Raw genomic sequence first — 15,454 nt, 5'->3', positions numbered from 1 at the left:
TATATAGTGGGCGTGGTATAGACCGAAAGTGGGTGGGGTTTAACTCAGACGCTGTATGAAATGGCAAAAATTCCTGATTTTTACCATTATAATCACGGGCACTGCTATCAATAATAGCCCAATAATAGCAACAGGTAATTTGCTTTTTAAAGCTGCATTTAACAAAGAATAACCTACATGTCGTAGGATATGTAGTGTTTATATTTTGGCCTTAGAGAGGGAAACAGTGAATAAGAATGTGGCCTGGCCTCCATTACATCACTACATCATAAGCATTTAGCAGATGCTTTAGAGCATTTTTACATACACACATGATACAGCTGGAATCTAGCTGAGTTAATCTTGCTAGTAGGGTCTACCGAATCGAACTCGATGGTAAAGGACCTACCACACACCATATGATCAAGCAAATGTGATTGGGGCAATTTTAAATACCATGATACCTAATCTAGGCTGACAATCTATGGGTCTCACCTCCTCAGAAGAGACAAACCATATGACACAGCACACCATATCGGGGGTTGGAGACCCTGCATGCCTAACATTTCCCATTACTTTTAGTTTGAATGCAATCTTTAGGTAAGCTAGTCCTTGCCATAAATTAGTCTGACCCGCCTTCCATTCTCTTCTAAACCTTAACCCGGCATCACCCAATCAGGGCAAACATCCTAAAGCCATATTGGGTAAGGTATTTAAGATGGCCACAGGAGAAAGTTGTTTGTGTTGCGTTTGGTTTCAGAGCCTGGAAGAAGAGTTTTCCTCTTTTTATTTTGGTGGTGGTTCCTTGGTTGTGTGCTTGTAGCTGGTTTCCTTACATCCTGTGGCGCTTATACTGGACGTGGGTGATACTATGGCAAGGTCTGGCTGATCCATTTCTCTCTCTCTCTCTCTCTCTCTCGCTCTCTCGCTCTCATCCGTTCCTCTCTCTCAATTTTCTGGTATTTCTAGATCTTCTGTTGTGTAATTTAGAAGTAGTGTGCCTGCATTCAATGAAGAATGTATGTTTTCAATTCATTAATATAATTGACTGCTTCTTATTGAATTCAATTATTCAATCTTAAAACCTGGTATAGAGCTTGTTTTGACTTGTTGGTTGATTCCACCAGTACACTGTTGACTGACCTATCAATGAATTTGGCGATTTAATTGATAATTCTAATTTTAAACATAATTATTAAATTAAATCTAGTAAAATATATTTCACATGTAGGTTAAGTAAGGGGTTCTAGCACATCTTGAGTTCAGTATTCAGAGTGCTGAACATCTTAACAAGGACATTGATTGTTGGAACTGCTGGACTAAGAAAATAAACTTATTCTTAATTAATCCTTCCTTGTCCGACAATGTTATATAGCTATAACAGGCTTCTATAATGCTGAGGTTAACAGTCAAATCAAGTTTAAAACATAGGCAAAATATTTGTATAAATTAAAACAGTTTCTCATTCTTACTCTGAACTGCATAATATGAACTGCATGAAGCCCACCACCACCCCTACCTGAGAGACACTGAAGTCAATTACAGTATAAGCTGACAAAAGTGCTTTTATAATTCAAAAGATAGTTCCTCATCTTCATTATGAACTACTGTGTGCTATGAACTCCTAATTCGTTTTCTTAAACTACAGACTGTAAGGTTAACATATTTTGTTTTAAAAAAAATACTTTTCCTCCCCTCTTTGTTGAAGCCCCACTCTATATGTAGGCTTGATTTGCATAAGCTTGGATAAATTAAAGAAAAAATTGAAAATCTTCCCTGGATGAAATACATCTTCAGCTACTATGCTCTTACTTCCCCAAGTTGTATTTTGTGGAGACGAGCTCCTGCACATGAGCTGGGAGCAGTCTAGAGCGACGGGGAGAAACAACATCCCCTGCTATACCGAAAAGTTGCTTGGATGAAACACCCGTAGGGTTACGAAAACCATATGTTGCAAAACTACTTTATTGAAATAAAGGATGCAACTGAAGCAATTGCAATGTCTGTATTTCTAAATTACGGCGGAGTTGTTATATAGGCTAAGGGAAAATGTATCGAGGCATACAGTAGGTTATTACAGGAACACTGAGCAAAGCGCTAAAATGTGTGTGGCACAACCATGCCATGACATGACAAAAATGGAAGAAGTAGTTAAAGAAATGCAAAGTGCACTATTAAAAATTAGTTTCAACAGCGCTTGTTTGGAAAATCTGCATCAAAGCGCCAGTCACTCAGTTGAATAGCACGACGAAGTTGACCGCAACACCATGGCACCTTGGTAAAAGCACCTGTTGTCTGTTGTCAGGCGGGGGATTTTGTGAAGAAAACGACACAGGCTGCCGGTATTTCTTTACTGAGTTGATTTTTTTCTCATTTAAAAAAAAAAAAATTCGAATAGCATTGGCCAAATTCGGGAGGAGAAAACATTCAGAGAGACCGTATTATTTGAGTGCTGCTGAATGTAGTGTAGTGTAGTGTATTCAGCAGCATCCCTAGTATATATGTGTATATACATGTTATATAAAGTTATCTTCTAAGTATGAACGTATGGTTTAAAGAAAGGTGCACGTGCAAAAATATAGTCACATTTTGCACGGATACAGTATTATACGGACTGCTCGCAGATTCACACTGGTGTAAGGATTGACCATCAAACACGTCTGCAACTTTACCGCCATTACAGGGGCGTGTAATACGCACCGGAAATGATGTAAATAATGACAGGAAACTATCCTGCTCGCCGAAGTGCTCCCACACGTTATTTCACAAGCGTCTCCTCTCAGTGCAATACCCCTCTGCGCCTCTGAAAAAAAAGTTGTACATTTGTATATGTACGGCTTATCGCCATGGCTTTCACGTGATCTGTCTGTATACATGGGACACGCTTCCCTTTTTTTTACCCCGCTTAATACGTTACATTACATTGCAGGTATTTAGCAGATTCTCTTATCCAGAGCGACTTACACAACTTTTAAAATCTTTTACCTTTTCTAATAACAACCCACCTCATGGAACCATCTTTGTTATGCAGAGAATGTGTGTGTGCAGTTTTCTGAAGCTCCCAAAAACTCGCATGATATTTGATGCAAATTGTAAAATCAACATTCTTTTTTCTCTTTCTATGAATTTGGCACCCGACGTGAGCCGCAGCCACATTTATGTGCAAACCCCTCTGCCCATTCGGGAGAGGGTAGACATCCACGACATGAACAACAGGCAACAACATCAAAATCTTATGGAGATGCACAAAGGGAATCCTAAAAGTGCATCCACCGGGCTGCTAGGTAGCTCATCCTGTTAAGGCACTGTTGCAGTGTACAGATGGGCTCATGGTCCGGTGCCGAATCCACCAGTGCCAACTGTGACAAAGTGCAATTGGCTCTGTTGGCAGCATATCATCTCACTTGCAACCCCTGCTGTCCATTTTGGCCATTATAAATTCATCCGTAGTACAGCACATCTTTTGTCTCAGGTGCTCCTTGCTCCGTAAAAAAAAGATGTTTCATTTTGCTTTGGAACATAACAGGCTTCATTCAAAGCTCTGCAGTCCCCTCTCCAGTTTCCTGTGGTCACCCTTTTCAACAATCATGTGGATGAAAGTCATTGGTGCACCTCCAAATCCGTGATTGGTTTTTGGAGTCTTTGGATGAGGTGACTTGCCTCCGATTTACACCCCTGTGTTACCCTGTGGACGCCGGGCTACACCTCCAGAGGGTTGGGCATGAAGTGCTTCTCGTACCCCGAGAAAAAATCCTGCGTCTCTGTGGGACTCAAGAACACACACTCCTCATCTCCCTGGGTGTCAATCATCTTGCTGTAGTCCTCTCCTCTGCTGCTAAGCTCCAGTCCCCCCTTTCCCAAAGTCTCTGTCCACTCCTCCTCTGCCTCGTCTTCAGCGCTCTCTCGCTCCATCCGTTTCAGCCCCTCCTCGACCTGTCCGTACCTCTGTCTGTCGCACAGAGACATCCTCTCCTGGCACCCACTGTCCTCCAGGTCCTCCCATTCACTGACCTCCAGGTAAGGCAACGTCTGAATGGACTCTGCCACGGAGAAAAACCCAGTCCAACTGCTGCAGCTGCACTGTTGTACAGACAGAGAAAGAGATAGAGAGGGAAGCAGAGACAGCGAGAAAGACCTTCTCAATGAACAGCAGTGTGTAGGAGCTCACTAGAGCAGCATTTGCATTTTAATTTGGAAGCATACACTCCTCTCAAAGGCGTGCAATGCAAAACCACAAGCTCTCACCAGTGGCCGTCGGAACAGCTGACTGTTGGCCGGGTCAGGCACTTTGACACAGCACCTCAGCTGCTTTAAGCTGTGTATGCCATGCTGTCTGCACAGAGAAACAGAAGCATCGCAGTCAGCGGCGTGGATAAACGCACTCTCCGTCAGCTATCCTCGGAGAGAGGACCGATTTTGGGTAACCAAACCTCGGAGGGCTCAGGGAGGGAAAGAGACAGACACAGGTGGACCGCTTCCTTACCGGCAGCTGAAGAGCAGGAGGATCAGCCCCAAAGCCACCACTATCGGGATGGACAATACCGAGTAGACGTACTCTGCGAGAGAAAACAGTGTGACAGAGGGAACAATGATTAGACCTGGTGAAAAAAACTGACTGTGTCAACTTTCATCAGAGAGGCCTGCATGGGTGATATGGCGGGGTGGGGGGGGCTGCAGTACCACTGGTGCCAGTGGTCATGAAGCGGAGGTATTCTTTTGGCCCTTGTCCTGCTTCGCTCTCAGCGCAGATCCAAACGTGGTACTCCTGTCCTGGCTGCAGGCCCGAAATCAGGAGGCTGCTGCTGTCTCCACTCACATTGTACTCTGAGGACAGATGGAGAGAAAGAGAGTGTGTGTGTGTGTGTGTGTGTGTGCATGTCAGTGTGCCCATCATTCAGGATCATGATCCCTCAGTGCAGTGAGTGTAATAATGTATTTGCCTTAATTTAGCCAGGTGAAATGAGAACTCAACTTTCCTTTGTAGCGATTATCTGGGGCATCATGGTTGAAATGGAATGCATGGAACTGTGCAGGAAATCAATTGAAGTGTACGATGCCTAAATACATTCACACACATTCATACAGACACATGTAGAGAGCAGGTGGCAGGTGTGCTGGGAACTCAACCAGGGAGACATAGTCACCACTACTCATTCAAAAGAAGTGCCTTGGGTCCTGCAGTGACTTCAGTGAGTCAGGACCTCAGTTAAACACCTCACCCGAAGGGGCAGGGTACCTGTGTGGATTTCCAGTTGTGATGTCACTGTGTACATCTATGGTTTTCCTATGGTGATGTCACAGTATACTAGTTTGCATTCTCATTGTGATGGTGATGTCACAATGCACCTGTGCGGTTTTTCTGTTGTGACGTCAGTGTACCTGTGTGGTTACCCTGTCCCAAACGGTAACACAGGATGACACCCCTCCATTGACTCAGGGGGAGTTCCCAGGACAAGGTGACTTCAGAAATGCTGATTTGGGAAACGTGAAATCCAGTCACTTTTGGGGGAACTGAGGGTTGGGGAGGGTAGAGAAGAAATTAAACATGATTTTATGATGGGGAGATGGTAAAAATAGCACCAAATAAGTTATTAGATTAGTACAGGATACGACCTCGTATTTTTGAGGAACACCACCTGCACTGGCCTAAACGTCACCCCTCTCCATACCTCTGATCATCATTTTGTTTCCTTCTCACTCCCCCTTCCCTCCCACCCACACCCCTTCTCTCCACCCAGCCCTACCGTCTCTGTCCGCCGTAACCTGTGCGCCCTTTCTCCCTCCTCTCTTGCCCCTTGTGTCACTGCCTCCCTCCCCCCTCTTGATGTCTTCTCTGCCCTTCCCTCTGACTCGGCCTCTGACACCCTGCTATCATCACTCTCCACTGCCATTAATACCCTCTGTCCTCTTGTCTCCAGGCCCACACGCCCATCTCCTCCATGCCCGTGGCTGACTGACGTTCTGCGATCTTCCAGGACTGCCCTGCGTGCAGCAGAGCGGAACTGGAAGAAGTCTAGAATGCCAACGGACCTCTCTGCCTACCAGTCCCTACTGAACTCCTTCTCCTCAGCAGTTGCCACTGCCAAGGCAACATACTACCACTCTAAAATACACAAATCTATTGCTAACCCCAGGCAACTGTTTTCAATTTTCTCCTCTCTCCTCAGTAAACCCTCACCTCCAACTCAGACCTCCCTTACTGCTGAAGAATTCGCAGCTTTCTTCGAAGCAAAGGTCACACTCATCCGCAGCTCCCTTGACCCTCCCGACTCCCCACCCTTCCCTCCCCCCATCCCCTCTATGACCCTCCCCACATTCTCCACCTTCTCCCCACTCTCTCTCCCTGATGTCTCCCAACTCTTGCTCTCCCACCGTCCCACCACCTGTGCCCTTGATCCCCTCCCTCTACCCTCCTCCAGCTGATCTCACCAGAGATCATCCCCTTCATCGCCCACCTGATTAACTCCTCCCTGACTTCTGGCACCTTCCCGTCATCTTTCAAAAGAGCCCACATCACCCCCATTCTGAAGAAAACCAACACTGGACCCCTGCCTCACCCAAAACTACAGACCGGTATCCCTTCTTCCATTCCTATCTAAAACTCTCGAACGTGCTGCGTCTAACCAACTTTCCTCTTTTCTTTCTAAACATAACCTCCAAGACCCTCAGCAGTCTGGTTTCAGACCCGGTCACTCGACGGAGACTGCCCTGCTCTCCGTCACTGAGTCTCTCCACGCAGCACACGCAGCATCCCGTTCATCTGTCCTAATTCTTCTTGACCTCTCAGCTGCCTTCGACACCGTTGACCATCCTACACTTCTGTCTTCCCTGACAAAATTGGGAATTTGCGGACCAGCCCTCAACTGGATTGCGTCCTATCTCTCCGGCCGCTCCTTCCAGGTTGCCTGGGCCGGTGCAGTATCAGCTCCTCGTCCCCTCACAACTGGGGTCCCTCAGGGCTCTGTCCTTGGTCCCCTCCTCTTTTCTCTGTATACTAGGTCCCTTGGCCCTGTTATTGCCGCCCATGGCATGTCATATCATCTCTATGCAGATGATATTCAACTTTTCTACTCTTTCTCTCCCACAGACACTCAGGTCTCCGATCGCATATCCGCCTGCCTGAGTGACATCCAGAGCTGGATGACCAAACACCAGCTCAAGCTCAACACAAACAAAACGGAACTTCTCCATATTCCTTCTCTTACCTCTCCCACTTCTCATCTCCCCATTTCTTTAGGAGACACTCCCCTACACCCTTCACAGAGTGCCCGAAATCTTGGAGTTGTGCTCGACAACAGGCTGTCACTCTCGGAGAATATCGCGGCAACCACCCGGTCGTGCAGGTTCATCCAGTACAATATCCGCAGAATAAGACCACTCCTCACCAATTATTCCACACAGCTCCTGGTCCAGGCCATGATACTGTCACGTCTGGACTACTGCAACTCCCTCCTGGCTGGCCTCCCAGCATCAGCCACCAGACCCCTTCAGCTCATCCAGAATGCAGCAGCACGTCTGGTTTACAACCTCCCTCGTGACTCCCACGTCACTCCCCTCCTCATCTCCCTCCACTGGCTACCAGTGCAAGCTCGCATCCGGTTTAAGACACTGGTGCTTGCTTTCCAAGCAGTCAAGGGGTCAGCTCCTGGTTATCTGCAGAAGATGATCAGACCCTACAAGCCGGCCAGATCGCTCCGATCGGCTACTACAGGGCGGCTGATTCCTCCCCCTACACGAGCAGCAACAAGGTCTCGACTCTTTGCAGTTCTGGCCCCACGATGGTGGAACGATCTTCCAGTGGAGGTCAGAACAGCAGAGTGTCTGAGCACCTTCAAACGGAAACTCAAGACGCACCTCTTCTCTGTGTACCTCTCTCCTCTTCCCTAAACCCCCTCCCATAACTAAAAAAAAAAAAAAAAAAAAAAAAAAAAAAAAAAAAAAAATTTTGTTCAGACTATCTTGTTTCTCCTTATTGTATGCATCATAGTAAAGGCTTTTTATCTACATGTTGTTCAATGGACTTAAGCGGACTTGATCCTGAGTTTGGTTACTCTGTTGTAAGTCGCTCTGGATAAGAGCGTCAGCTAAATACCTATAATGTAATGTAATGTAACAACCAAAGCACATTCGTACCTAGAGAAACCAAAATTTGAAATTAAGGGCAACAGGCCAGGAGACTTACAGCTCTCTTTAAAGCTCTCACTGACATACCTACTGATTGGGAGCCAGTTAGACAGTGTATTGGCCCTCACCTCCTTGCACAGTGTATGTGATGACAGATCCAAGCAGACAACAGCGGTTGGCAATGACACTGAACAATGAAATATTGTATGGGGTGTAGTTCCTGAAGTCACCTGCAGATGGAAACAGAAACAGCAAAGAGGGGAAGTCGTACTGTGTAACAACGGGTGAGAATTGAATTATTGACAATATAGGCTGGTCTATTCAATTATGGCCTTAGGTGGGTTTTATATACATATATTTTTATGTATAGCCCACATATTATTTCTATATGTAATAAAATTCAGAACCCTAAAGCTGGCCAGTCACCTGTCACGATGACACTTCTCTGATTCCCGTTCAATTTCATCCAATTAAACGCCTGCGTTTCCACCTCCTTAAGCTGCACCACGTACTGCACATCCCCAGTAAGGTGCGAGGGTGGGGCCCATGACACATTGAAGCTCCGCCCCTCCTTGGCCACCGCAAAACCACCTGACACCAGCAACTGCGGGCCTTCTAGAAGGAAACACATTTCAATCAGGGAGCACATTTCTCACCTGGTGAACCCTAGCGACAGGCAATAAAGAGTGATCCTGACATACTTCTGCTTATTTCTCCTCGTGATTTCTCAAATGAATCCTATTGGCCTACCTGGCGCAGGGAGGGCCAAAGGGGCGGGGTCTGTCGCCCCCTGTGAGGTGTAGGCCGTTAAGCACACCCCCGTTACCCCCCGGAGGGAGATGGGAAGGCGAAAGCACTGGGCACCCCAACACCCGCCCATACGCTCCGTGGCCCCCAGCTCCTCTGCTGACAGGTTCATCACAGCTACGTTCCCAGGGTTATGTTCCACTGTCACCAGGTAACCCAGCACCCTTCCCCGGGCCACAGAGAGGGGAGGCTTCTAAGGAAAGGCACGGGGGGGGGGGGGTAATTGGTTGCACAATTACTATGGGTCCCAATTGCAGAGCCAAAACAAACCAAAAACTGAAATTGTCTCACTGCCCAGGTACATACAGACTGCACTCTATGAACGACTCCAGTGAGTTCTGGCCATTTTGTGCAGCTGTTTTGGGTCTTCAGCACCACATGGCAATGAGCAGAATGCAGTGTGCATATGCAGGCACAGTTACCTTCCAAACGACGAAACATTCCAGCTGTTCATCAGAATCGTCCTCACAGTCAGTCCATACATCCAGTTTTCCAGCAGGAGCTGAGGATGACAGAGAGAGAAAGAAAAAGAGAGAGAGAGAGAGAGAGAGAGAGAGAAAAAAAATGACCACAGTCCCGACCTTATGCTGCACTAGGGCTCTACAGCACTCCCATTTTAGAAGCATTTGCTACTGAAAATCGATATGTGAAAATTATTTAGGAGCACACCTAATAATTATGATGCATTAGGGTGCTCCAAAATTTTTCAACTAAGAAGCACATATGCTCCATGTAACAATATCTTGTCATAGAGCCCTGTGCACGACATTACCCATAAGCACCATGCAGGGTCTCTCTAACCTGACTCAGAGCTCTGCACTGGGTAGATGTGGCTCCAGGTGCTTTTGACAGCCTCCTTCCCAAAACAAGCGCAGCGCACGCGGAAATCGTACTCTGAGAACGGCTCTGGGTCCAGGAGCAGGAAGCTGTCCTGGGCATCATCGTCTCCCTAAACGACACACGCGCGCACACACACACACACACACAGACAAACACACACACAACCAAGAGTATGGTGAGACATAAAAGCATCTACAGAGTGTAAACAGCTTCCAGTAGAACAAAGCTCATTTTAATCAAAGCTCAAAGCACCTTTATGTGCACATTCCTAATGTATTCTGCTGAGCTACAGCATTGTAGCTCAGCTGGTGAAGTGCACCGAGAGAAGTGCACAGCATCCAGCAGAGCAGCCTTCAGAGGACGAGTGTTTGGATGCGCTCTCCTGACGGAGGAGAACACCCCCCTCCTCACCTCCGTCCAGGCCTGCTCATCCCGCATCCGGTACTGAACTTCACAGCTCCTGTCCGAGTTCTCGGTCATGTGGAGGGACGGGTCGCACTCCAAATCCCAGAAGATCTCGAGAGGCTGAACGGAATGGTGGGTGATCTTTGGAACAAGTGGCTGCTCTGAAGGAGGACAGGAAAAAGAAAAGGAGGAAGGAGGGAGGAGTCAGTTGCGTCCTGGGGTGGAAACGGATGCTAGGACAGATGAATCCGCCGACTCACCGATATCGAGGGTGTCGATGTCAAGCCTTTCAGACTCGGCGAAACCCAAGAGGTTTCTGGCAACAACCCACACTTGCATGGTGCCATGAGTGAAATTGACACGAGGGATGACTGCACTTGTAACACCTGCCTCAACTCCCCGCTCACTGCTACTGCCGTGGATGGAGAGAGTGGTTAAGAAATGCCAAAAGGTGCACATACACCTACATACACGCACACACAGACACAAGCGCATACACACACATGCGCAGGCACACGAGCACACAAGCAGGCACGTGCACACACCACACACACATGCACACACACCAGGTACACAAGCACGCACGCACGCACACACACACTGCCACACCCCGGGTGACACAAGAGCCGACTGCATCTCCCTGAGGAGCGTCCAGCTGGACTGTGGGGCCCACCCACGCCTTCCCAAAATGAGAGCAGAGGTTGTGATGAGCCCCCCAGGGGGCGTGGCCGAGCTCACCTGTGCTGCTTCCAGTGCAGAATGTAGTTAACGGGCAGCAGCGGCCGCTCCCCAGGGTCCCAGGTGCAGTGAATATCAGTGTCGTCATAGGGGATGAGGCACTTGGGGCGGGACGGAGGGGAAGGAGGATCTAAATCAGGGAGGGAGGGGCTGGTTGGAAACTTTGTGCAACCACCAACTCCCCCACCTTGCCCCACCCCCACCCCATCAGATTGTTTTCACAGAAACGTTCAGCTCGCACCCTACACCCTGACACACAAACAGGAAGCGGTGGCCGTGACGAACAGCGAAACCAGAGCGAGCGCGACTCCATCTGCTCCGTAGCGCCGCCGCGGGCTTCCGTCTCGCGACGAGCACCAGCGCTCTGAACTTTACCGCCACCGGGAGTGACCCCACAAAGAGCCCAGTTGCGCTACAGCAACGCAAAACTGCCGGCGCCCCAAAATGCACTGCATGCACCTACCGCAAACTGTTATTGCTGTAGCTGTCAAAGCAGACCTCCTGTTCTTACAATAGAAATTGCTGTTTGTTAGGTTAGTAATACACTTAGTGGTTATTAATGGGCCTCTCTGCCTTTGTGGTGGTCCCGGCCACACTCTCGTATTCCTGAGAGTAACACTGTTCTCCACTACTGCACGTAACCTCTGGATAAGAGCTCTGCTAAGTGACTGCAATGTAATGCGATAAACTGAGCAGCAGAGTGTGTGCCATAAGAGACAGGTCCCTTCTGGGATCAATGAGAGCTTTCTGAATGGACAAGTGTTCTATTTGTCTCGCACTATAGGTATATGTGCATGTGTGTGTGTGTGTGTGTGTGTGTGTGAAATGAAGAGGACCTCTGGGTTTAATATGTGAGTGCATACAGTGTCACTCAGGCACTGAGTGGCCAAGCCCTTGCAAAATGACATCATACTCACAGCCTCCCCGAAGTGTGATGTCACAGTAGGGGAGTGGCCCCAAGCCGACGCAGGTGAGCTCGCAGCGCAGGTGGAGAGTGCCGTTGGCAGGCGCAGGGACAGTGAAGTGGGCAGAGTCGTTGACATAGCGATGCGCAAGGACCGTCTCCCCGGCAACGGTGAGACGCAGGGATTGGCTCCCACAACCCTGTTGGGCCAGGCTCACGTGACACGCCCCCGAAACGTTACCACCAACAAGGAAATATCTTTCCCACAGGCAATTCACAGTCACTCCAAGAGCTAAGAGTGAAGAGACAACAAGAAAGAATGAGTGAAAGACAGAGAGAGAGAGCAAGAGGAATAGACAGGGATGAAGATGGGGGAGTGAGGGAGGAAGAGAGAGAAAGCCAGGGACACATATAAGTATGCAAATTAAAAAATTATATAATAATAATAACAAAATCACTATAATAATAAAAATATTAATTATTATTATTATTATTATTATTATTATTATTATTATTATTAATATTATTATTCGATAGTAGTTGGGGTTGAGGTGGGTCACAAGATACAAGATAAATAAGCATAGGATTTAGTGGACTGCGGGTTAGGGAAAGTGAAGACTCCCTGTGCTCCTGGGACTTTACCGTGAGGACAGTGCTGTCCCTTTTCTCACCTTGCTGATGGACATGGGCAACAAGTAGAAATAAGCAGGTCCAAATCCATGCCATCACCTTGAGCTGCTGAGGCCTGGTCAGGGCAGGAGCACGAGCATGTGGACGGAGGGAGGGAGAGAGTGTGTGTGTGAGTGTGTGAGAAAGAGAGGGAGAGAGGGCAGGTTTTCAACCCACTTTCATCACCTCAAGGGAAAAACATGACACATTCCTAAATGAGAGTTCACACTGTAATATCCTTAATGCACAGCAATCTTTGTCATTTAAATCATTTCAAATAATATTTGACTCAGTGTGACGGGTGGGTAATATGTACTGATACACACCCAAGGTTAGTTGACTGTAAATCAAATGTACATACACAATAAGCATTATTATTATTATTATTACTATTCTTAAATACCCAGTAAGGAGGTAGTTAAGCAACAAAACAGAGAGGAAGAGGAGAGTCATGAATTAATCTGAAATCCATGAGTGTAAGTTTTCAATCCTCTAGTGCATATAACATTGAATGGCATGGCACCAACCACTAGGGTTGCAACAATAACTGCCATATCGCCGTACTTTGGTGATGGGAGGCTTACCGCAGGTTTGGACACGTCACCATCATTACCACAGTTACAGTATATTGTCCTGATGGCAGTCTTTGGGACAAAGACATATTTTTATTGAATTGGCTCTGTACTCCATAATCTTAGATTTGTAATCAAACAATTCACTATTTGTGGTTAAAGAGCAGATTCTCCGCATTTATCAAGGGCTATTTTTTTATACGTTTTGGTTTCACCATGTAGAAATTACAGCACTTCATATATATGGTGTATCCATGGTGTATATATTATGGTGCCCAGAAAAAAGTTGTATTTTCTACATGGTGAAGTCAAAATTCATTAAAAAATACCCTCTACTAAAAGCTGATAATCTCCACTTTAAGCACAGGTGAGTTTTATTACAAATATAAATTTGTGCATTACAGAGCCAAATCAAAAAAAAAATGTCTTTGTCGCAAACATTATGGAGGGCACTGTATATATTCAGACAAGTATGCTTGGCTATAGCAAAGTTCACCTCTCTGTAAGAATGACCAGAAACTGTGTTTATATGCCCAAGTTTGGGACGCACAGCTATCACTATAACAAATGGCCAGAAAGGCCAACGCCGGGTCCCCCACAGCGAACCCTCAAAACCAGCTGACTTTTTTTTATTCGGCGGGGCGCCGCACATAAGCCGCGTTTCCGCCCAAAGTACCCGGAACTGTTAGTCCCAGGAACTACTTTTCAAGAAAGTTCCTTCAGGCCATTGTTGTCTGCGTTTCCACCGCGGTCTAAAGTTCCGCGACGATTAGGCTAATTAGTCCGCTGACGTATGAAAAAGTATGTTTTTCATCAACCCATATCCCCACGGACTGACCACACAACCACAGCAAAATCCCTGGGTCAACACCGTTAAGTAACCACAGAATTTCGCTTTTGGACATTGTTTTGACCCCAAAAAAAGTCCAGTAACTTAACGTGACGTAACGTGCCTACTGACCTACTGCAACGAGGTCTGTTGACTTGGTTTTCGTTTTCAATGAACCGAGAGCATTATTTCTTTACCTCTCGTTTCACTAAATGTCTTCGTGCCTGCCCAGTGGCAAAGCAGATAAGAACAACACAAAGTAATTTCACATAAGTGTTTTGTGCAAAAACGAGATAACACTAATCTGCACGTTTACAGAGCCAACACCAAAGAACATATCTTCACACCTTCGCAGCATTTCCCTTCTCGGAAGCAAAGCGAGTAGGTCGATATCTTCATCTGCCCCACCACGCAGCTCGGCCGCCGCGATTACTGTTCATGTAACCCTATCAATGAGCGCAATTTCCATTACATTACATTACATTACAGGCATTATGTACATGTACTTGGACCGGTACTTCTCTCTAGGGGTTTCGTCATACTTGTTCCTGGTTATGGTTATACACTTTGTTGTACGTCGCTCTGGATAACCATAACCAGGAACAAGTATGACGAAACCCCTAGAGAGAAGTACCGGTCCAAGTACAGGGAACAACCGCATAGTTCAACTTGGACCCTGATGGTTAAACTGATTAACACTAACAACGAGAACGGCAACAACGCAATCTATGGAAAAATAAAAATAAATAAAAATACAAGTAATCGTTAAGAGATTTCCGACCCATCAAAGTAAAAACGTCAACCAAACCGCTACACAAATCAAATGTGCCTATTATTATACAATAAAATTGCTAATCAGCCGATACACCGAGAATTAGCAGGGTTGATGCCATCTCTGGTTAAGCGTGTACAACATTACCAGAACGTAAACTGTACAAAACTAAAAAAAAAAAAAAAACATTTGCGCTTATGACCCACTTAATATCCTAAGAAAAAGATGGGCGCCAGTCTGTCCAGCTTAAAGTTGCCTACATTTATTGATATCACATTCATTATGAACGTGCTCGTGGAAAAGTTTGGGTCATTTACTTCTGCGCACATAACTTGTGTATTAAGATAACAAAAACTAAGTTTAATATCGAGAACAAATATTTACTGTTTTAAGCTACTGAACTGGCACGTTTTCAAGGCAGTACCTATACATATATTTAAAATGTTAAACATACATACCGATGAACAACATCCAGTAATAACCATCAACAAATGTGCTCGTACGCCCGCTGAGCTGTCTCATACTCCACAAAGCAAGACGAGCGAATTTTCTTTGTCGTGCATGACGTTACTCCAACACTTTGGTCTGGCCAATCGTATCCTATGTCGAAATCATCCACTCTCTATGTTCGAAACCGGCCGAAACAATCGTGCGTTTCTCTGTGCTGGAGCTATTTTCACTAATAGAGGGAATTTCTGTGGTTTCCCTGAATTCCAGTTGGAAGTAGTGCAATTTTATCACTGATCACTGAGTTTAAAAAAAGAGGGCTTCTACCTGAGGTGTTACATTTTTCAACTATATAATAATGCTAATGC

At 46.4% G+C, this 15,454-nt stretch overlaps 1 protein-coding gene across 5 annotated transcripts; it reads right to left on the bottom strand.

Annotated features, from left to right (window-relative positions):
* Positions 1-1,657: 1,657 nt before the first annotated feature.
* Positions 1,658-15,246, bottom strand: LOC135243203 (granulocyte colony-stimulating factor receptor-like). 5 transcript variants are annotated; one of them, XM_064314843.1, is made up of 17 exons: positions 15,098-15,213; positions 14,215-14,313; positions 12,469-12,542; positions 11,811-12,089; positions 10,894-11,023; positions 10,416-10,567; positions 10,162-10,316; positions 9,712-9,859; positions 9,333-9,412; positions 8,854-9,103; positions 8,530-8,715; positions 8,232-8,333; positions 5,359-5,490; positions 4,660-4,803; positions 4,463-4,535; positions 4,225-4,312; positions 1,658-4,059 (listed from the first exon to the last, which is right to left on the bottom strand). In XM_064314843.1, the coding sequence occupies exons 2-17, from the start codon at positions 14,223-14,225 to the stop codon at positions 3,679-3,681; spliced, it is 2,385 nt and encodes a 794-aa protein (XP_064170913.1). In that variant the 5' UTR covers positions 14,226-14,313; positions 15,098-15,213; the 3' UTR covers positions 1,658-3,678. The 5 variants fall into 5 exon arrangements, with proteins under 5 accessions (XP_064170913.1, XP_064170911.1, XP_064170912.1 ...); XM_064314841.1 differs by having other exon boundaries at positions 8,530-8,718; positions 15,098-15,212; XM_064314842.1 differs by having other exon boundaries at positions 8,530-8,718; positions 10,416-10,564; positions 15,098-15,212.
* Positions 15,247-15,454: the final 208 nt, after the last annotated feature.

The sequence above is a fragment of the Anguilla rostrata genome, chromosome 17, assembly GCF_018555375.3.
Source record: "Anguilla rostrata isolate EN2019 chromosome 17, ASM1855537v3, whole genome shotgun sequence".
NCBI classification, from domain to species: Eukaryota; Metazoa; Chordata; class Actinopteri; order Anguilliformes; family Anguillidae; genus Anguilla; species Anguilla rostrata.
The sequence above is the reverse complement of the archived record's forward strand: the minus strand, read 5'-3'. Positions and strand labels throughout refer to the sequence as shown.

What these genes read in the sequence shown, in the direction of transcription:
- LOC135243203 (XM_064314841.1), bottom strand. An exon ending in CACATACACTGTGCAAGGAG is followed by an intron (nt 5,491 to 8,231) that starts GTGAGGGCCAAT and finishes CCCAACCCTCAG; the next exon opens with TTCCCCCAAAAGTGACTGGA. An exon ending in AGCTGTTCCGACGGCCACTG is followed by an intron (nt 4,060 to 4,224) that starts GTGAGAGCTTGT and finishes TCTGTACAACAG; the next exon opens with TGCAGCTGCAGCAGTTGGAC.